Source organism: Danio aesculapii, chromosome 4, assembly GCF_903798145.1.
Source record: "Danio aesculapii chromosome 4, fDanAes4.1, whole genome shotgun sequence".
Classification (NCBI taxonomy): Eukaryota; Metazoa; Chordata; class Actinopteri; order Cypriniformes; family Danionidae; genus Danio; species Danio aesculapii.
In genome coordinates this window covers 25,637,467-25,661,701 of record NC_079438.1, presented here as the reverse complement: position 1 = coordinate 25,661,701, position 24,235 = coordinate 25,637,467, and the positions used below count along the sequence as shown (strand labels likewise).

The following is a 24,235-nucleotide window of genomic DNA, read 5'->3' as shown; positions in this document are numbered from 1 at the left end:
TGCAGTTGTTCATGTTTAGTTCAGTCACGGCAGGCTGTCAAATACTGTTTGTGTTCAGTTCACTGAATCTCGCATGCGCAGTATTGTCGGTTCACCGCTTCTCAATGTAACGTTACTGTTCTAATAACTGAATGAGAGTATATATTGGATTATTTAGAGTCAGAAGGGGGGTATTAGGCTTGTTAAAAAGTAAGTAGTTTGTGAATAAGTGCTTACTGGAGATGCGAATTGTTTCAAATGATTCAGTTCGATTTGGTGAACTAGTTTAACCGGTTCACTTAGAAGATCCGGTTAAAAAGATTCGTTCGCGATTGTGATACAGAAATAAAACTCATTATTGGGCACAAATGTGTTAAAGTAATAATTAAAGTGTCTGTATTTAATGCTGTCACCGTGCTGCTGTCATGTCCACTCGTTTTTGTCGCGGGAGCAACAGCAAGGATGACTGGAGGAGAACCGGCTCAATCTGGCCAATGGCAGCAGGACTACAAACTCTGAGGTGCCGTATGGGTCAAACACCTGCAGCGCAAATTCTATTTACTTCTAAATGGCTTACAGTAAGATAATGTATTAAATACATTCACAAATTACAAAAATGAAGGAGGTTTTTGCTATAATTTTAATTAGTTTCAGTTAGTTTTGTATGTACACAATACATTTTCAGTTAGTTCTATTTTTTTTTTAAACTCTCATTTTTATTTTTATTTCAGTTAACGACAATTATTTTACATTATAGTTTTCTCGTTTATTTTCGTTAACTATAATAACTGGTAATAATTATAATTGGTCTCTCATGGCCAGAGCCCACAACACTGCAAGCCATGCTGCTTCTGCTTCCACGGGGGCGGTTCTTCCCCAGGCTTATGCATAAGCTTCGCACAGCAATCGACTATGCTCTCATGACCTCATCTCTTGGTGGGCTCGGAAAACTCCTCTCCCCATCAGACCTATCCTCGCTGGCCATTCCTCGCCGAGTGTGCTCTTCTTGCGACTCCAAAATGCTCCACCGTCACAGTCCATTCCACTGGCTAAGTGAACGCGCCTAGCTCCCGCAGTGAGTTGATGCTCCCGTCACAGGTTGCCGTTAAGTCTAGTAATCGGACCGCGAAGCGAACCTGAGGTGGGCCGCTTGGAGAGGAGGAGAACCGTTCTTTCCTCGGTGGAGGCCGGGGCTCCCCCGTGAATGTATGTAGCAATCTGAAAAGAGCTTTTCCTCCCTCTGGGTGTGGAATCCCAATTGCTGCCAGCACGGGACGCACGGTCTTACAGATCTCAGCTTTGGTGTATTTCGCCACAGCCTTGAGGGCGCCAGAGGATGAGCTTCTTTCTCACACCTCCAGCCACTCCGCGGGATCCTGGGAGGAAGGTAAGAGTCAATCTCTTATTTTCACCTCTTCCTCCGTGGGTACGTCAGCGATTGTTCCAGAGATGCTGCTCATTTGGACTATGTCAGCCTGGTAAGCGCTGCTCAGCTCGTTATGGTAGCTCACGTGGGCAGTCAGACTCAGCTATGTGTTTCAATTCGCTGTTGGCCTCCCGAGTTCACGGGTGTGTATTTAAGCGATTATTCGCTATGCCACCCCCTGTCTCGCGTAAGATTATCCATCCTGGCGGAGGATACAATCAAGCCAGTCTTCCAGCCGAGATGAAGAGTGGGTTTACACCCCCCTTCATCGTATCCAGAGAGCAGTGGGTTATACCAATCCTATCTGCTCGGTTTGATCTGTCATCTGTTCAGGATGCCGATCGAGATGCTCATGCAGAAACGCATCGCCCCGTGCGTCTGTCCATGGGATTGGTTGCAGCTATAGACCTGAAGGACGCTCACTCCATGTCTCACTCTCTCCCTCCTTATACTGCGACGGGGGGCAGAGCATGGTAGTAACAGTCCTCCCATTAGTGCTCACCCTGTTTCCATGCGTCGAAGAAACACCCTGTGCCTCTTTGGCGCACTTGCATCTGCATTTTTGATTATTCATTGACTGTTATTTTTTTTTAGCTCTCTGAACTGATCGATTATGCACATTCACCTGGTGCTCTGGCACCTCAGCCTGTTCGGGTTTTGGGTCAACCGAGTACAAGCGGGCTCCCCCCCGGGCAGAGCTTCTCTCATCTCGGGTTGGAGCTGGACTCGATCTGCATCATGGTTCGCTTTTAGCGCGCTGGGCTGGCGCTGCCCTGTCCGATTAAATTAAGGCTCCTCGGGCATATAACATTTTTAGCTGCTATCACGCCTCTGAATTGTTCATATGAGACCATTTCAGCGCTGGCTTCGCGATTGGGTCTCCAGATGGGCATGGCGCACAGGGAAGCACCAGGTGTATGTCACCGGTGTGTATCGAGCATGCAGGTTCGTAAACTGGACGCCGGTTGCATTGGCATTTCAACTGCCTGGAGCTGTTGGCATTGTTTCTCGCTCTCCGCCGGTCCCTACCGAAGCAGAAGGGGGAAACACATGTTGATTAGGACGACCAGCATGGCTGCGATAACGTACATCAACTGTTTGTGTGGTGTGCGCACCCGCAACATGTCTTAGTTCGTTCGCTATCCGCTCCTTCAGAGTCTTGCGACTAAAAATCTGCATGCCGTTCTCATCCCCAACTTACATGCTCTCAGGACCGGTATGTTTCCGGGAGAACAGAGATTCCACCCTGGTACGTTCCAGTTGTTATGGGCATGCTTTAGAGAAGCCCAGGTCATCCTGCTGTTTCTCCCGAGCAGCCCTTCGCTGGCTGCCCTCCCTGTGGGTTAGGCAATATGCATCTTTTTCCCAGTGAGCCTGCTCGCACAGATACTGTGCAAGGTCGGGGAGATGAGGAGCGGGTCTCGCTCATTGCACCTCTCTGGCCCAACCGGACTCACACTTCTCATGATGGCCCTCCCTGATAAATTCCCCGGAAAAACACTTCCATTTTTCTGGAACCGGCACCCATCTGGCACCCGTGTAGTGCTCTGGAACCTCCTTGGATTGTTTCTAAGTCCACCGCGCTCTGTCTAGGTGACCTATCAGGTCAACACAGTCACTCAGGACTAGAGCACCCTATTAGGCATGTTCTGCAGTGGAGTCTATTGGTTGTGTGGGAATTCTCCCTGAGAAAACAGCCGGACAAGCCAGATTAGTGTAGTGTTTTCTACATCAGGATAGCTGGAGCGCAGGCTGTCTCCCTCCACACTGAAGGTTTGGCGTGAAATCTAGGAGTGTCAAAATTAATTGTTTCTTCGGTGCACCACGATGCAGACGCGAACAATTCAGTATCGGTTCAGTAATAATCATAACCAGTTATTATGTACTGACGTCATTTATCTCATATGCGCTCTGTCGCGAGGGAGGTATTTACAACACTCCAGGCGCCAACTACTTAAAAATGCAGAAACTATGCACAATTTCACACTTACAGCAGAAGCATCTATTTCTCTGCGATTGAGGGAATGAAAGTGAACTCCATTTCTCTCTATCTCACTGTGGCCCATTTAACCCGGTGACGTGTCTTTTCCTCTCGTCTGTTAAAGTTACTTCTGGATATAGGTCTGCATTCTCGTGGCTGTACCTGTGCATTGTCTTGGGACCCGACCAGATTTCATGCGGCGCGGGAATAAATTTCCGAATAAAGTGCAGGAGCGGTCGGTAACTGGTGAACAGGAGTGTAGTTTACGTAAGTTTATCTTTTCTTATCGAAAAAGTTTATCCTACTTAGTTATTCGCATGTTTTTTATGCCTATATTTCAAAAGTTATGTGCATCATGACGTTTCCATCAACCGATTTTTTTTTTGCTCATAGCCTATCCAAAATGCACATAAAAATAGGTGGCTAGAAATGTACGACTAAGCGTGAAATACTACGTCATCTTTAAAAAAGGAAAGGAGACCGACAGAAACTCAGAGTTTAGAGAATAAAACCTGCTCCTGACCAGGTTGGGTTCACAGAGTAAGTTACCACGGTAACTGACTCAGGGATAAAGTTACCTCTCTTTCAGAAACAAGCTCGAATTACCCTGCTTCTCAAGTTTGACAAACCTGCCATTTTGAAACGGAAAACCCAACGTTTCTCTCATTTCAGGGATAAAGTACTCTGAGTTTTCACTTAATCTCCTTCCTGAAATGGGGCCCTGATCTCATATGCTAGTGTTTTAGAACTTCAGTTGCCTATTGGAGAAATGACCAGGAATAATAAACGGCTACTTGCTCTACAAACAAGTGGGTTCATGACTATACATACCAAGAAAAACAAAATTAGAAAATATGACTTTGCAACAGGCGATGTGGTGGCGCATTAGATAGTACTTTTGCCTCACAGCAAGAAGGTCACTGGTTTGAGCCTCGGCTGGGTCAGCTGGCATGTCTGTGGGGAGTTTGCATGTTCTCCCCGTGTTCGCATGGGTTTCTTCCGGGTGCTCCAGTTTTTCCGCACAGTCCAAAGGCATGCGATACAGATGAATGGAGTAAAGCTAAATTGTCCGTAGTGTATGAGTGTGAATGAGTGTGTATGGATGATTACCAGAGACGGGTTGCAGCTGGAAGGGCATACGCTGCATTAAAACATATGCTGGATAAATTGGCAATTCATTCCGCTGTGGCGACCCCAGATTAATAAAGGGACTAAGCTGAAAAGAAAATTAATGATTGAATGACTTTGCAACATCAAGCAGCATTAGGCAAAAACCAGTATAAGATTCTGACGGTATGAAAACCTTAAATAAAAATATTACGCTTTCACTGATTACTGCTCTAAAATATATTCTTTTTAAATGTCTGGGTAAAAAACTAAAACTTTTCCCCTTTAAACACAATATATATTTTTTGAGAAACTTTTAAAATATTTTGGAGCAGTAAACATGTCAGGCTGAATAATTCTAATGCATCATTGAACATCATTTCTGCATCATGTGCATCATTACTGCTGTCTTCATTAGTTTCAAAAACTCAGATTTCTTTACGATTTAAAACGGCATCTTTGGATATCTTTTTTTGCTGGACATACTGTTGTCCTGAAAAACTTAAAACAAAATGTAAAAATAAAAAAAACTAGGAATGGTATAGCAGAACATTTTGGCAGTTTTAAAACCTCGACTTTTTTCTAACCGCGGTATACCTTGTAAACTGTTATCGTCCCATGCCTAAGCAGCATAACACTGTTTTAAGGATCTAAAAATTATTTCTTTAAAAAAGTCTCAAGCAAAAACATTCCAATGGTGCCGCCTGCTGGTACATGAAGAAATGGTCAATACTGACGAACTTTACACACAAATGTTTGCATATCATCAGCATGCTGTAATCCATTTCTTACGCAGCAAAAGTCATTTAGACTACCGTATTTTCCGCACGATTAGGCGCACCTAAACGCCTTCAATCGTTTCAAAAGCTGATCATGCGCCTAATAATACAATGCGCCTTGTATATGGCCCAGTATTAAAACGCATACAGGTCTCAGTTACGGTAAGCAGCCGCGACTCGATTTTCCCCCGTAATAGTGCGCAGTGCATGCTGGGATACCGGGAAACTGGCGTTTCATTTCCATTTTAATATTTTTGTAAATACCCTGAAATGGCTCCTACCAAAAGACACGCGTACAACGCTGAGTTTAAACTCAAGGCGATAAGCCACGCACAAGAACACGGCAAAAGAGCAGCAGCGAGAGAATTTAATATCAATGAATCAATGGTGAGGAAGTGGAGGAAGTATGAGGATGAGCTCCGCCAAGTAAAGAAGACAACACAGAGTTTCCGCGGGAACAAAGCGAGATGGCCACAGTTAGAGGACAAAGTTGAACAGTGGGTTGCTGAACAAAGAGCAGCAAGCAGAAGTGTTAGTACAGTCACAATTCGTATGAAGGCAATAGCGCTAGCTCGCGAACATAACATCAGTGAATTCAGAGGCGGTCCTTCTTGGTGCTTCCGTTTTATGAAACGACGTCATCTCTCCATCCGTACGCGCACTACTGTGTCACAACAACTACCAGCTGATTATCAGGAAAAGTTGGCCACTTTCCGCACATACTGCAGAAACAAGATAACTGAAAAAAAGATCCAGCCAGAGCATATCATCAATATGGACGAGGTTCCACTCACCTTCGATATCCCTGTAAACCGCACTGTGGATAAAACAGGAGCACGTACGGTGAATATTCGCACCACAGGGAATGAGAAAACGTCCTTCACTGTAGTTCTCGCCTGCCAGGCTAATGGCCACAAACTTCCACCCATGGTTATTTTCAAGAGGAAGACCTTGCCGAAAGAAAACTTTCCAGCTGGCATTGTCATAAAAGCTAACTCGAAGGGATGGATGGATGAAGAAAAGATGAGTGAGTGGTTGAGAGAAATTTATGTGAAGAGACCGGGTGGTTTTTTTCACACAGCTCCGTCCCTATTGATCTATGACTCCATGCGCGCACATATCACCGAGCATGTCAAAAAACAAGTGAAGCACACTAATTCAGTGCTCGCCGTCATTCCGGGTGGATTAACAAAAGAACTCCAGCCGCTCGATGTTGGCGTCAACAGAGCATTCAAAGCTCGACTGCGAACTGCGTGGGAGCAGTGGATGACCGAAGGCGAACACACGTTCACCAAGACGGGGAGACAGCGCCGGACGACATATGCTAATATCTGCAAGTGGATAGTAAATGCCTGGGCTGGTATATCAGTCACAACTGTGGTCCGAGCTTTTAGGAAGGCAGGAATTGTCACCGAACTGCCAGACAACAGCAGCGACACTGACTCGGTTAATGATGACTTTGATAAGACGGAGCCAGGCGTTTTGGATGCCGCAATAGCCCAGCTGTTCAATTCGGACACGGAAGAAGAAGTTTTCGAGGGATTTTAGATAAGGAACTGAGAAAGTGAGCTTTACGTTTACAGAGTTATTATTGTTCTTGTTGCTTGTTGCTTTGTTGTTTTGTTTTCTTGTTAATAAAGTTTGACTGACCTATCTGACTGCTAATCATTAGATGCATAACGCATCCATCAGTCAGGCACACACGAGGCACACCACAGGACCAAAATATTTTAAGTATATTTATTGAAATCACAAATTGGCGCTAATCGTTGATAAGCACAAGATTTATTTGCACTTAATTAATTAAAAACGAGTAAAACGCAGGAAAAGTGAAATGCGCTCCACTTCTGCTAAGACGCTGTCACCTGTTTGGTTCAGCGCTGTTGTGTCTGTGTGAACACAGATCCTTTCTGCAGTGAGGATGTCACACACTCTCTCTCTCTGTGCGTGACTAGCGTTCTATTGTCAGGAAATATCACAGAGTGTGGCATCGTTTCATACAGCGATGATCTTTGTAAGAGTCAAAATCTCTGCGGAAACAGCCCAAGCAGCTAAAGCTCTAAGTTACAGTGTGATCGTTATTTTAACACTGTGATTTCCAGCGGAATTATTTCTTACATATCGTGTTAAGGAATATAAGTTAAGATTTATCTGAGAGCCAGATGCAGTCGTCAAAAGAGCCACATGTGACTCGCGAGCCATAAGTCCCCGACCCCTGATCTAATGGATGCGTTATGCATCTAATGGATGCATAACGCACCGTAACTCCAGCCTCTACTTTAGCGCCTTATGCGAAGCGTTTTATTAAAGGTGCGCCTTATGATGCGATGCGCCTTATATATGTAAAAATAATTAAAATACGTCATTTATTGAAGGTGCGCCTTTTGATGCGGTGCGTCTTTTCGTGCGCAAAATACGGTAGTTTGTTGGCCAGTTGTAATCAGTGCAATGCTAAACGTTATTGTTCCACTATAATTTGTTCGTTTTGTCTCACGTCATCCCACAGCAACATCATATAGTTAAGAATACTGTACAATGTATTATAATAATTAATTACTTTACTGTCCATTTCATTCAACATATTTAATATTGGGGGCCTCCACGCTTTCTGACATACTTTAAACCAGGGTTTCTGCAGGTTTCACCAAGTTAAATGTAACTTTTAAAGACATTTTAAGACCATTATGAATTAAATTTTAGACTCATTAAGGGCTAAAGGCTAAGGAATTTTTCAAATGGCCCAGATGGAAAATATTTTAATTTGCCCTTAAAAAAAATATATAATTGAATACATTTAATAATACAATAATAAATTAATGAAAAAAATATATATAAAATATATATCTATATATTTTAGATATTTCTTAGCAAAAGATTTTAAATAGCTTTACTTGTATCTACACACTTTTTCCTAAATAAACTTTCTTTTAAAAAAAAAAAGCAAATGTGTTTTAAAAACTATAATAAACTAAATCAATGCACAACAATCTGTCCAGGTCGATGTCCTCAGCAGTAAATACATGAAGCACGTTTAAACAAATGTTATTGTAAGTAAATAAATAAACCATGATGATAAATAGAGTTAAAATGACCTTTTTGAATAAAAGTTGAAAGTTTTATTGAGATGGATTGTTGGTGATTGTATGGGTTTTGGCCAGATTGGGTAGCAAAACATGACAAAAGGAAAATGAAGACTTGTTTAAAAAAGATTTAAGACCTAAAACACAATATTTCAGTAAATTTAAGACTTTTTAAGGCCTAAATTTTAGATTTTGGAATTTAAGACATTTTAAGACCCCGCAGAAACCCTGTTTAAAAACAATAGCACTGGTAATTAGTTATTATAATAATGATGTAATTCTAACTCAGATACTATCTGTGAGAACTAGTAACAACTTCAAAAAACAACTTTAAACCCATAAAGAAGTTGATAAAAAAGGGAATTGTGATCAACGTGACATATGCAAATGGAAAGTACCACGCCAACACTATCACTGTAATAGCAGATATCTTCTATGAGAGTACTGTAGGTCAAATATCGTCAACTCAGTTAAACTTGTTTAAATTTATTTATTTTTAATTATTTTATATAGCGCCAGTGCTCAAGAACTCTTTACAAACAGTAGGAGAACAAGAAAAGCAATAACCTTAAGAAGGTAGAGAAAATGGGAGACTACTAAAACATAAAATAATGACAAAAGACATGAGAACAAGTAACATGAAAGAAACTCATTCCTCTTTTAATGAGTGCTTATGTGCATTTAGGAGAACTAGGCAGCACACTCAGGGCTGCAAGATGGATTTAATTTAGTATTCTTATTATTAAAATATATCTGAATGAAAATCAACCTGTTTGTTCCTGCAGATCTTCCTGTTTGACTCTGAATGTTTCTTCAATCTTCACATCTTCACTCTCCTCTTTAATAAACGCCATCTTTATAACAGTGTGGAGATCAGTCGCTTCAGCAGGAGTTTTTCTCTGTGTTTGGACACTTTATCCTGTTTAAAATGAACAAAACAATAAAAATTTTCTGTTTAAAATAAATAAAACAATGAACAGAAACAAAATAACTTCTCTTCAACAGTTTCTTTATTTGAGAGTAATTAACTAAAATAAATCAGGTAAAAGAGTAAGTCTGAGCAAGAAACAATAGCCACAAATAACCTGATAAAAACTAGTAACCATTTGAATACTTAGAATGGAATGACATTATACTATTTAATAAATTAAACCTTCATTAAACACTTATTACACACATTTCTGTTGTTCAAACAATAGCCTTCTGTTACTGTGAGTAAATAGTACTACGGTGTATAAAGAATTAAAATATTATTTTCAACAGCAGGTACATAATTCAGCATCGGGTGAAAAACCTGAAACTTTAATCAATCGCTTTATATCTGTGTAAAAGTTTTTAAACAAACCTTTCTCCAGTTGAATCCCAGCGCGGAAGGGGCGCTGCCTTATGACGTCACACAAACCGCCAAAATAAAAGTCTTTTTTGTTTAGCTTTTTTTTTGCCACTCACTGTTGCAGTCATGACATGATAAAAATTCTCCCTTATTTTCCACTTTACACAACATATCTGCTATCTCTCTTACATACACAGACATTCAGTGTTTGAAGTTGATCAAAACTTTTAATCCAAACATTTTAACACAATTCTGAAAACATTGTTTAATCTAAGTCTAAGTGTTTAAAGCAGAAAATTCCAACATTCTAAAAGGTATAACAAATCATCTGATGGGTGTTTTGAGCTGACATTTTACAGACACATTCTCGAGACACAAAGATCTTAAATCTTGAATTAGAAAGTTGTTAAAAAAACTTAAATCACAGCATATTATGTAAGTTTATCAGACTCGCCAAGCAAGAGTCTTCCATGCAATAATTATTAGAGTTCACATATCAAAATCTCTGGATGCCAAATGTAGAAAGAAAAAGCTATAAATTAATACATTTATAGTAAGAAGGCTCTAGTTTCAAAGAGTAACTAAAAATACAATTTTAGAAGATAAAAGTTTGGATAAAAGCATTTTTAGGAGAACTGGAAAAGTCAATGCAAAACACTTCATATTAAATACACTCCCAAAACAAATGACTTTATATTTCTTCAGACCGAATACAAAAAGAGCATTTGGGGAAATAATATTGTTAGATTGAGCAGGTTTGTGATTTAGTGGAGAGCAGTTATGAGTAGAGACTTCAACTTTATTATATAAGAGGAATTTATGTAAAACTCGAACCATTCTGTCACTTAAATATATTATTCCAAAAACTCACGCTAACAGTTAAAGAAATCTGAGATCTATTAGGCTGCATTTACACTGCAGATCTTGATGATCAATTCCGATTTTGTGACTGAATCGGATTTTTGATGACCTGCTTACATCATCTTTTAAAAGTGACTCGTATCTGATCGTCTGCATGTACCCAGCTAGAAGGGAACGTTCTCTCAACTTTGGCTAACATTCATTACAGGTTGTGTAAATGTTTTAAAGAAAACATTTTGATGTAATGTCCAATGAATAGTCAAAAAATATTTTTTCCCAAAACAATGAACAAGAACATTCTAGCAATGTTTTGAAAATGTTGGTATGGGGACGAGATTAAACAATGTTCTCTTAGAAAACGTTTTCACAATGTTTCATAAAACCAAAGTAAGAACATTCTCACAGTCACATTAGAGATTTTTTTAAGAGCATCATTGAGATGTGAGATGTGGAATGTTCTTTGAAGAATGTTCTAGCACTAAGACATTTGAACAAAGTATCTGTAACATTTTAAAAACATTTTAAGATTATTGAAATGGCACTAGATTGGGCACTAGAAACAATGTTTTCCTAGAAAACGTTTTCACAATGTTTTATAAAAACCAAAGTAACAACATTCTCAGTCACATTAGAGAAATGTTATAAGAACATGATTTCTTTTCAATAACAAGACAGAAAGACAACTAACATACTAAATTTAACCTGTACTTATTAAAATATAGAAAATGTCATGTTCAAAAACGTATTGCTTATTGCAGACAAATAAGTAAAATCTAGTGATTTAAAAAATAGTGGCAAAGCATACAGATTTAAAGTGGCAGTTAATTAGCATTTCATACAATTAGTAAAATTTGCATTATGTGTCAGCAAATTATTCTTGTTTTAAATATACCTGATTTTTTAAATTGTTTTCTTTTTTTTTTATTTGTTACACATGTTATACAATGAGCACAAGAATGTAAGAAAATGCAGTGCTTTAAACTTTATTTTTCAAATTGCTACAGTAAAATTAAATATTTTAAATGGATATAGAGTGTGTTTTGTGTTTTGGAAACAAAAAAGTAAACAAACAATGTTATTAACAAACATGTAGAATATTTAGAGAATATCCCAGGTAGGAGGGGATGTTCTCGTGACCTTGCGCAACGTTTCCTAAAGGTAATGAAAGTCCAGAACCTTTACAAAACATTAGGGATATTCTTAAAACGTTCTCTTTTAGTCATATATTAACGTTTTGAATATGACTTTAGGACGTTCTATTTTGGTGATTCTATGGTCACATAATAGCGTTACAACCTTTCTAACATTAACAGAACGTTTTCACATGGTTCTCCTTTAGTCATATGGTGCTGCTCGGAAATGACTATCTTTGCTCAGCATCAGGTGCACAGCAGCAAGATGTTTGGCAGCAACTATGAGTTTATTTTACTGGAAAATGTCTAATAATACAACTAATTTATGTTTTTATTTAATTTACACATACGCAGTGGATGTAAGCCTGCTAACTCCCAGCAAGCAATAGCCGTCATTTCACCGGCTAGGTGAAGTATAGACCAGATCTAGCCCGGCTACGTGTAACCCAATTTTAGCCCAAATAACCTTAAATTTGGTTGCATGTTGTTTTTTTGCTAAATAAAGCTTATGATATGTATGAAACTCCATCATGTAAGAAAAGTCAATAACGTTTATGACGTACCTGCAAGTAATAGACGTAGTTTCATATTTCTTGGTGAAATATAGACCAGATCTAGTCCGGCTACATGTAACCCAATTTTAGCCTGAAAAACCTTAAATTAGGTTGCATGTAGTTTTTTACTCAATAAAGCTCATTTATATGATATTCCATCATGTAAGCAAAGTGAATAATGTTTGTAACGTACCTGCAAGTAATAGACGTAGTTTCACATTTTTCTGTGAAGTATAGACCAGATCTAGTCCGGCTATGTGTAACCCATGTCTAGCCCCCAAAAAATCTAAATTTGTTTACCTGTCTTTTTTGGCAAAATATTTTGTGGTATAGCATTCCTTCATATAAGCAAAGCCCATAAGGCTTATAAGGTGTTTGTTTTAGTCTTTTTAAAAATATGTTATATTCATAGCCTGGCCTTATAGCCTTGATTTAGCTCGTAATCAGATTTCCCTTTGTCATTTCACCGTCTCGGCGAAGTTGCCTATCGACCAGATCTAGTCCGGCTATGTGTAACCCACTTCTAGCCCAAATAAATTTGGTTACATGTCTTTTTTGGCAAAATAGCTTGTGATTATTATCACAAACAAAGGCAATACTGTTCAAACTGCCTTAGGTTTAATTTTTGTTTAAATGCATGTGCCTCATATATATATATATATATATATATATATATATATATATATATATATATATTTATATATATATATATATATATATATATATATATTTTTTTTTTTTTTTTTTTTTTGTGTGTATTTTATATATGTTTGCCATTGACCTTTTTTAATATTACTTTTGTCTTTAATTAAAGATAAACATCCAATTACAATTCTCAACGGTTAGATGGCATGTGACTTGAAGAGCAGCAAGCAGGCGATACTGTTGTCTCACCGGAAGAGGCTGCGTGAGTTTTTTCAAGATTCAAAGCCGATCTCGCGATAAGCAGTACCGACATTTTATTTGACCAGCCACGATACAGTATCAAGATTCAGCATTGGAAGAGCAACGACGGTGGACAAACAAGAACAAGAAAGACATCGTGTGCAAATTTTATTTTGTTCATGTAAGTATTAATTTGTTTTACATGTTGTCGTTATGAATTGTTAACTTGTAAGGACCGTGGATTTTTTGCGGATAACAATGTAATGTTAGAGTACTCCGCGTTGCGGTTAGCCGAAAGGTGATTTAGTTGGAACAATATTTCATAACATACTCTGTTTGACAAAGTCTTTTCACATCCCAATAGTAATCAAAAAGATAAGTTGTGTAATTGCTTTATTTTGAGTGTGAAAGGCTTGAAACCGTAAGGCGTTCGTTCAAATATTTGTAGGCTAGAGAGCTCGTTACACAGTGACTCGTGAAACAGCGGTTTAGCGTCCCACGTGGCGTTGAAACGCTCCATTGCCTGTCCGTGTCGATGGATCGATGAACTGATGATGACCTTTACGGCCAAGCACTTTCATTTATGTCCTGCACACAATGGGCAATCTGTGGCGTATAAAAACGCACTCAAATCTTATCGTCTTTAAAATTTCGGTAGCAAATTGTAGTGTCGTTACTATTTATTGGATGGTAGTGGTTTTACTAGGAACTTTTTACTTATTTCAGTAGTGACCAGTAACTTTTATTTCTAGTAACAAATTGTTTTTGCTTTAACTTCGACTTGCATCGAGAGATCAACTATTAAGCTCTGACTATTATCTTTACTAGTTTATATTTTAATATATTTTTATTATTATAATAATTCTATTAGGTATAACAGAATATTTTTAGTTTTCTAGTGCTTGTATACTATTTTATAAGACTAGTTTATGTACTAGTATTTGTTTTTAAGTGCCAATACTCTTTCATTAAATGCTAGTTTTTATTTATTTGGTACTAGTACTTATTTATTACATAATTATTCAGTTGTTCTTACTGATTTGAAGCCAATGTAAAAAAAAAAACTAAGAATTGGAGAGGTGTCATCCAAAAAAAAAAAATATGTAGAACACAACTATTACATTCACTCGTTCTCGCTAAATTGCACATGCAAAAGAAGTTTAACAGTTAACTTTGTCATTGCTAAGCACTAATTTTAATTAATTTAATATTTTGTTTTCCTTTGTGAACCACAGACATAGTTAATTGCAAATTAGCATTTTGAATTTAAGAGGAGAGGGGGTATTATTGTAATTATAAAACCACTGTATTTGAATCACAACTATGATCATGATCATATCCAAGCATGTCCAGTACATTCCATTATAATCTCACTTTTGTTTCCACATTTATTAGTCATGGATCCTAAATACCTAAGTGAATGGCGTCGACTGAGAGGCAGAGTTGATGCTCTAGCTGCATCTACTAGCAGCTTGGATGATTATCCAGATTTGGATGTGCCGTTGCAAGATGTATCTGAGGGTCCAGCCATGCAAGAAGTTACTGAAGAGGCTTCCTCCATACAGGAACATGATGAGGAGACTTTGTCTTTAGGAGCAGAAGAGGAACTATCAACGGGGGCTAATTTGTGTCTGCAGCATTCAGACTATGGCTACAAGGAACCAGCTGATTCCAGTGAGACCACTTCAGAGCTTGAGTCTTCAGATTCCGAAGACATTTCTTTAAGCAAAGATTTGGCTGAGTGGGCAACAACAACAGGCCAAACACATGCTGCTCTAAATAAGCTCCTTGGAATACTAAGAAAACATGGACATACACTTCCAAAAGACAGTAGAACACTTTTAGCAACCCCGTTAGGTTTTGAAATTAAGAATTTGTGTGGAGGCCAGTACACATATTATGGGTTGGAGCAGGGAATTCTACATTACCTTTCTTTCATCAAACCATCGTTTACAGGCAGTATTGACCTCATTATCAATATAGATGGTCTGCCTATTTTCAAGTCCAGTAAAACCCACTTTTGGCCTATTCTCGCCAAATTTGATCATTCTGAGCCATTTCTGCAGAGATGTATAAAGTACTAGAGACCCAGACTTAAGTAAAAGTACAAGTACTAGAAGTAAGTAGTAGAAGTAAAAGTGCTCTTTAAGCACCATACTTAAGTGGAAGTACTAAAGTATTCAACATTTTTTGTACTTAAGTATTGCAAGTAGTTTATTTCAAAATTTACTACTCAAGTACTGAAAGTAAAAGTACAAGTATTGTGTAATGTAGTTATTAAAGAATGCAGTCAAAAGACATCATATTGTTTTGTTTATTTTAAATCTCTTTTTTGGGGGCACGTCATTAAGCAGAAGGAAAAGAAACATGACTTACAATACTGTTTTTCTTTCACGCTTGAACTACAGATCTGACAGATTATAACAGCTTTAACACACACCTTTCAAAGTTGTGGGTCACAAAAACAGTCCATAATCCACTCAAAATGCTATTGAAACCCATTTTCGGAGCACAATTTACTGGTTGTGAACGCTGTAAACGAACGTTCACTTGATTTTGATTTTATTGTAAAAAAAGAAAACGTGTATATTACTGTGTTAAGTGAAAATCTGAAATATTTTATGGCTATGATTTAGTATTCAAAAATGTTTCATTTTGATTATGTTTTAATTAAATTGGTCTTAAACTTCATATTTTTCATATTTTTATAGTATATTTATTCATTCTGGTACTTTTACCATAAACCAACATCTCAACCATTTGGTTGATATTTTGGCTGATATTTTAGAAATTATGGGATGTGTTGGGGGAAAATGTATTGATTGTGTTAACTAGCGACATTAGGAGTTAAGAAATGCAATAAATAAAAAAATTCTATTGGTTTTTTTCTTGGTGTGACAGTTAAATGGTTACTTGTAATAAAATTGAGTCCTTTAATACAGCAGTAATATATATGAACTGTACCCTTAATTTGACCCGCTCAAAGAAAACACTCTTTCTCAATGTATCAAACAAAACTCATGCACAGAAGACAGCATGAGCATTTATAGCAAATAAACTAATGTAAATATTCTCCCGCCTGCTTTTTAAACGCTGACAGACAAGGTCTTACACCCCTTTGATTGGTTATTGGCTTCACCTTCTCAACAGAAAGGGCTGCTATCGGCTTTAGAAATGAAAGCGTTGTTCACTGATGGCGGGAAGAACAGCCGCGGTTACAGTCTATGTATGTATAATACGCGGTTATCACAGGTAATCTATAATAGACACAGTGGAGAAAACTTGCACCTCATACACGCCCAGGTCTGGATCCACAAGTATCGCTTTAACAGCCAAGAGGAGATGAAGAGTTACCTCACAAACAGGCCAGCGGGTCAAATGTCCAAAGTGAGAGAGGCAGAGATGGAGTCTCACAACATTTCTCTGTAGTAGTGAAATAGCGGCTCGTGTGCTGTGCCGCCTTCACTCGCCCTCGCGCCTCCGTCCTTCGCCATAGTATTGCGACATCGCACATAAGAGATAAATGACGTCAGTACGTAATAACCCGTTATGATCTATTACTGAACCGATATCGAGCATTTTAACACGTCTAGTAACGAGTAACGATGCAGCTCATAAAAAATCTATCGGAGTAAAAGTATTAAACTCATCGAAAATATGTACTTAAGTAAAAGTGGAAGTAGGGGAAAAAAACAATACTCCAGTAAAGTACAGATACTGCCTTTTAGTACTTAAGTACAGTAGTAAAGTAGTTCTACTTCGTTACTATACATCTGTTTATTTGTACTGTGGCAGATTTTTACATAATAAGGCTGTTAATGGAAGGAGTTTTACGGTGTCTGTGATTCAATATCTAGATATTAATGCAGTTTTACAGCAGATACAAAGTCAAATGTAACTGTAATGAGTCTTCTTCAAGTTCAGAGGATAACTTTTGAAGAGTTCTAATGATTATTTAAATCAGATATTATTTACATCATGTCATTTATGTGCTTTTCATTTTCATGTATATTTAAAGGTAACAAATAAGAAATGACATTTTTCTGTGTCCCGATCGCAGTCGCGTGGTTTTAAGCTGTGGAGAATGCAGAGGTAATAGAGGGAGCTCTCGCGGTGGTGTGGACTCACTGTGCCTCACTACTCTGTTAAAGGAGTAAAATCCAGCGTTTTTCCTCCTCCTCACTCATCTGTTTGACCTGTTTCTGTGGTGTCTTCTGAAGGGGATAGGTCCATTTGAGATCTGCTACACACCACACACACAAACTCTCTCTCTCCTATCACTCTCACCACACACACACTCTCTCACTCATCACATCCTCACTCACACAACACACACACACACCACACACAACACCCCACACACACATCCTTGTTTTTGTTACATCGGGGGACTACTGAGTATAGGTACATGTGGGGACAGCACTTTCTAAATACAGTAAAAGCTATAATTTTAATTTAGATGTGTCAAGAGAATTATTGATCTAAAGAAATAAATTTTTATCCAAATTCTCAAGTTTAGAAAGCGTCATTCGTCAGTTTTCTATTCTGGTGTGGACACAATGTGTTATACACAAACTACCACCTGGTGTCACTAGTCTGATTACTGTTGATTTTAATTTTCTAATACAATTGGGAGAATTGTCTTTATATTTGTATTTAATTTTATCTTGCATTTCTTATTTCACAACACTTGTATTTTTAATAGACAATGTCTAGGCTTTTATTTTTTATACTGAAGAATAAATGACGTACAAAAATATTGAAAATAATTCAGATACACAAATCTTTAATCTTAAACGGGACCATAATATGAGGGGGGGGGGGAAACAGATAAACAAAAAAATACCATATAGAAAATAAAATTAATTAACCATTTTACTTTATGTTGAATAATGCTATTAAGATATTTTAATGAGTCTTTTACTGGTATATTTTCATAGATCAAGTCTATCGATCATGTATAAATAAAATTGACATTTATAAGATTAGCTTGGCCAGAAGATTTAGTAAATTTGGATCCGGTGCAGCAAAATAGACTCAACGCTGAAACATCACAGCATGATGCTTCTACTCCGCCTCTGTGTGCTAATCTGTTAACGTGTGCAAAAAAATACACCTGCTTAGTCTGCTTACGTGTGCAGGTCAAACCACATAACTGTTTTTGTGAATCCAAAACTCAACACAACATTTTTTCGCTAACACATCGCAGAACTTCTTACTTTACACAAAACCTTGTAAAGGCTATTCACATTTCTTTAACAATTTTCGCTTCAACGGTCCCTCGATTTTAACATAAAATTTTGACTGCCTCCCACTTCTTCCTTGAAGTGCAGCGGGGAGGATTTATGCATCTTCGCACGGTGTTCCGGGAACCTTCCAATGATGCAGTTAGCAACGTTTTTTCTACCGCTGGATCTCCTCTTAGACCATTTTCCTTGGGTTTCGCGAGATCCTGCTACACAAATAAGGACTAGTATTGTGATTGAGATAACAGAGTCCTAGCAAACAGAAATGATTACTTAGTTTTTGTCTCTCATTGTTTGAGTGAACTTTTTCTAATTCTAGAGCCATTTGAAAATCTCTCACATATGTTAACATAATAGTCCAGGTGACCACAGCAACAGATGCAAAATCTTATTATAAGGAATTCTGATGTCTACGCAGTTTGGTGATATTACACCATTCACCTTTCAGCCACACCCCATCACAGGGTTTTCTCTTGATAACTGTGCCACATATGCCAACTGTAAACTGGAAAGTCTTATTTGTTTTGGAATAGTGAAGTTAATGATATGATTTTCCGCGTATCTTACGGAGGTTCAATTGCATAACAACTTTACAGATACTTACTCACCCCCTTTATCATAGATTTTCATGTCTTTCTTTCTTAGTTGTAAAAATAATTTTTGAGTAAACTTTTTCAATTACAGAAATTTACTACGGAACCACTCAATTATCCATATATGGACTTCTATGGGTCCCGCCGTTTGACTTCGAAATGCAGTTTAAATGCAGCTCAAAGTCTCCAAGGGTTCTACGGGTTGGAAAATGTGGAATTTGATTGAAGTATTTTCAGGTCTGGAAACATATGGGAACAAAGAAGGAAAGTATGGGAAAAAAAATTGCTTGAAATTTTTACTTTTGTCCCTCTTTAGTAAAATGAAAATTCAAGAATTTATTGTACAAAAAGTAAGCTTTCTCAGTGTTTTTTCTGTCTTATGATTGTCTAACAGACTCAATTAATTCAAAGTGCACCTTTTCAGATGCACAATGCAGGTTTAAGTACTTCCTTCTCTGCTATTCTTAGCCCATATATTATTTAGGGCTCTATATTTGTCACTTAATAAAATAATTAAAAAAAACGAGAAAATATCTACAGATGACTTTACTATATACCAAATATAAATCTGTATGTACTTAACCATTCAAGTTATGTATGGTCTGAAAATCTTTTGAGAGGTTTAGAATGCTGAAAAGATGGCATTTTGAGGAAAACGTGTAGAACCTGGCTCTAACACCCCAGGTGTTTATCTATGAACAGAGTTTATATGTGCTTCTAAAAACTCTCATCTCATTTCTTTCATCTTCAGAATCATCCGATCGCCTGTTTATCTTTTTTTGTAAACATTGGGTCTGTGTTCTGCAGCGATGGAAGTGATCTGAAGCTGGGGAGAAAATAATAGTTTTTCGACATACCTACTGTCTTGACCGAGTACCAGATTCTGACGGAAGTACCATCCAGGCTCAGGAGGAGGTGGCTTGGGCTGCATCGGTGAATAAAACCAGTTTCCCTGGAACTTTTGCCTTAGCTGCCCTGTGGGCTCATAGAGGCACTTGGCAATCCACACTCAATCTGCTGGCTGGAGAGTTCTCTTGAACTGACTGGGAAGAAAGCTTTCCCAATCAATAATAGCCTGAGGAAGAGATGGTGCAGGCTGCATAGAGGGTGCTGGACATGAGGATGGAGTGGCCTGTGGAGCTGTAGATGGCTGCAGAGATGAAGAGGGGTGTGGAGATGAAGTTGGCCATAGAAATGGAGTGGCCTGTAGAGAAGAAGTAGACTCTGGTGGTGGAGTGGGAATGGAGGGGGACTGGCAATGGAGGTGGAGTGGGCCATGGAGGTGAAGTTGGCTATGGAGATGGAGCAGACTCTGGAGGTGGAGTTGGCCATGGAGATAGAGTGGACTCTGGAGGTGGAGTGCTGTGCAGGTAAACCTCACTCCTCTGACTTCTTAAGGTGCTCTGGCAACAGACACTAGGGGCCATGGTCTTTAGCCTATTTGTTAGAGCAACTGCCATGCGGAAGGTCGCCAGTTCGATCTCAGCTCGGAGCAGGTTGGGGGGTGTAGGGCCAGCGGGGTTACACAGGCCTGGGTAAACTCACTGTTCAAAAAAACATCACACAACACCTCATTGCATAAAAAATACAGACCAGTCTCTCTCCTTCTATTTATTGCCAAAACACAACAAGGGCTGTTTTCAACTAAATTTCCAAATTTTTAACTCACATCAAACTACCTGAAGAACCTGTCTTCCCATTCCCAACCAAATGTAAATGTAAGATTCTCAAATGTAAGATTCTCAGTCTCAAAAATAATAAAATAAAAACCAAATAACATTAATCCATGCACAGCACTAATCATTTACAAAATCCAATTCATAAATTCAAAAGACAATTAATTTGTGAATTTAAGAATTGTGTGCTACTTTAAAAAAATTCCAGAGATTTAAGGAAATCGCTAAATTTGTCCCATCTGGGGCAGTGGCTTTCTTTGAATACTGCATGCATTTTTTGCAACCAAGTTAATCAATGGTTTGAAATGTATGTTGTCTGGTACTAAACAAAGGGTAGTGATATTAGCATATTTGTAAATGAAAAACTAGTATCAGAAACAGTATTTGTCTTGTAACATATGATGTAAGATAGTAACTAACTTACAAGATATTTTACCACATGAAATTACCAAGCAGTCTGTTAATGACTTACCCTGAGCATAATGGTATGGGCGTGGGCCCGCCCTCCATGGCAACTGCTCATTGGAAGACAGTGATCAATTGATCTTAAGCAGTTAAATTGAAGCCAAACTTCTGCTTTTGTGGTTTCTCAGGTGTGATTCTAAGATCTAAAAATAAGAGCTAAAATTTATTTGGGATGATTGTCAACTCATTTTGCACAAGTACCAGAATCGATAACCACTGCACTGAGGAACTCAAAATAACAAACTATCATACTCAAAATAAATTGCCTTCCTAAAGTTACTTCTCTACTTCAGTATATCCCTGTAAATATTTCTTTACAATATTTAAAACAGTTTGATCATTTAGTCAATTAATTTCACTGGAACAATAAGCACCCTTGGTTGCATAGGAGTACATTGCAACAGTCAGATGATAAAAAAGGGTTGGAGCTTCCTGAGCATTTATTTAATTATTATGCCTTCAGTCTGAGACATCTCGCGCACTGGTCCATCCCTCCTGAGAGAGCTCCATTTTGGTTTATGGTTGAACAAGCCATCCTACTTCCCCTTCCACCACTGCAATGTCAATCCATCATTACATTTATTCTATTTATTTTGTAAATGTGTTATTTTTGAGGCTGATATAAAAAATTTAATAATTTTTACTGCCAGAATTTTAGGTGTAGGCTAGAACTGTCTCAGTTCTCAGAACTGCCTCATAACAGTGTCCTTTTGGCTTCATAGGACATGGACCTTCAGCATGCAGTGGGACAGTTTGCTGCTGATTGTGACATGGCAGGGAAAGACCCAGCACCTCTAAAGTAAGAAACCATGGTGCTTGACTGGAAAAAGTTGACCATCTGCAGTTTAAAGGAGAGTCCTTACCCCAAATAGAGTTCAAGTATCTGCGTTTTTTTTTTTTTTTTCATGAGGAATGGAATGTGAGATTTAAAGATGGATCAGTGTAGTGGCAGCAGTAATGCAGATGATGTGATTGTCTGTTGTGTGGAAGGAGCTGAGGCGAAAGGCAATGTTCCCAATTTACCACTCAATCTAGGTTCCTACTCTCACCTATGGTCATGACTGAAAAGACAAAATCTCGGATACAACCGGACACATTTTACAAAGTGTTATGACCCGCTCGTTTGAGTTGCAACATAAAAGAGAGATGAGCCAACAAAATAGCCTGAATGCAAATTATTTATTATAAAATGTAACTCATAGAACAATCAATCAAAGCAACCAGCAAATGTCTAGGGATAATAATGAAGATAAAGAACTCAGGATATAATCACAACAACACTTAAACTACATGATACTAGTAATGCAAAACAAAACCATAAGGTTAAAGAGTCAATGAGATGGCAGGTCTTGACATGAGGTTTCCTGAGTAGCCACAGCGTCCTGGGGTAGCTAGCACAACAACTTTTATATACCCATTGATGAGTAATGCAGGCATCCAATTAGGATTTACCACATACTCCAATCTGGAGTCTTGGGATCATCACAGTGTATTAATATTGTAAAACTTAATACCTGTCACTCTGCCTAAATTATAAAATATTCATCAAGTTTGTATTCTACTCAAAAAGGTAAATGTAGTAAACTAGAAAAAATCTTGAACCAAAAGTATAAACTTTACTAATAAAAGCTGCAACACAGGACAAATGAATGAGCTTTCTAAACTTGAGGCCCTGGTATACTGCAAACTAACCGTCCTGGAGCCCAGTGGTTTGTTTCTCATTCAGGAAGTCAGACAGAGAACATCATCCAAAACAACACTAGCTACATGAATACACTGGATAGTAAAGTACAGAAATATCCGCACATGTACAATCACTTGCAAAGAAATTTTAAGCTGCAGAGGTGCTGTTTGCCAGATGTTTATGAAACTGTTCTTCTCTCAGCTGCCATCATTGTGTTTACAGTAAACGCAAGAAGCGCAACACATTTACAACTCCTCCTACTGCAGTGTAGGTGTGTTGAAAAACAGTATACCGTCACTCAGCTTTTCAAACATTATTCAGACATGAAACATCCTGTGCACATGAGAAAATGTTTTGCTGCATTCATGTCATGTGTGCAACTTTTTGTCCACGTGTTTATTAAACTGTGCCGAACAAGCGAAACTCTGTAGACACTGATCAGATATCTCCAGTGTGAATCCTCTTCTGTGTTTTCAGATGTGTTAACTGATTAAACCTCTTGTCACAGTGTGACAACACTTGTATGGTTTCTCCAGTGTGAATCGTCTGGTGCAGTTTAAATTTTGGAGCTGTAATAAAAGTCTTCTCACACTCAAGCACATATACTCTTTCACAGTAGTGTGGATCTTCATGTGTTCATTAAGGCTTGCTAATCGGTTGAAACTCTTCTCACACTGAGTGCATGTGAATGGCTTCTCTCCAGTGTGGGTCTTCATGTGTTTATTAAGGTCTGAGGAGTTGCTGAAACTCATCCCACACCGAAGCTACAATCACACTCGAGTTTGAGCATGCGAAATTCTGTTGTACGGCGTAGCAAAAAGGGGCGGGATTAAACAAGATGATTAGACATTTAAAAAGTGAGCGATTGGTCCATATTTTACAATTCAGTCAAGAGAGGTCATGTTTTGATCTACGATTGGTCTCACACAGTCTAGTGATACGATTTCGCAGGTCAGAGTTTACCAAGGTTGAACTTTGCAAGGCGATCTGCGAAACTTGACACACGAACTTGCGTTTCTGGTCTGACGCATTGGCGTGCGTATTGAAGGATTTTTTGATTATTTTAACTTCATCCTATACATTAATAGACTAATCCTTGCATTAACAGTTTAATTCTGTTTTTAACTAATTACATGAGCTTATGCTGATGTGTTTATCCTCATATAACCTCATGTGCTTAACCTCATCTAACCTTGCTCCATAACAGCTGTGTCTTCGTGTGACTGATAACTGAGAAGTTAACTCCTCTGTACTTATTATCAACAAAAGGTTACAATTTCACTTTCAGAGTGTGCTCATTTACAGGAACCATAACAGACGGGAGGGGCGAAGGCTTACTCTCTTTCAGGCTCTGTTATGTGTATGTGTGACTTTTTCTGTGCAGATTTCCTGTTCTGCCTAACAACTGATGATCAAACTGATCTGGATGAAGGATCTTTCTTACTGAAGCACC

The 24,235-nt window shown here is 38.2% G+C and overlaps 1 protein-coding gene and 1 pseudogene across 1 annotated transcript in view; both read right to left on the bottom strand.

Annotated features, from left to right (window-relative positions):
- Positions 1–9,267, bottom strand: part of LOC130222333 (gastrula zinc finger protein XlCGF57.1-like) — a 159,030-nt gene extending 149,763 nt beyond the window's left edge. The window contains exon 1 of the mRNA XM_056454920.1: positions 9,122–9,267. Coding sequence (XP_056310895.1) covers positions 9,122–9,206 — 85 coding nt within the window. The 5' untranslated portion in view covers positions 9,207–9,267. The remainder of the gene's footprint in view (positions 1–9,121) is intronic.
- Positions 1–24,235, bottom strand: part of LOC130222340 (gastrula zinc finger protein XlCGF57.1-like) — a 410,257-nt pseudogene that overhangs the window by 274,244 nt on the left and 111,778 nt on the right.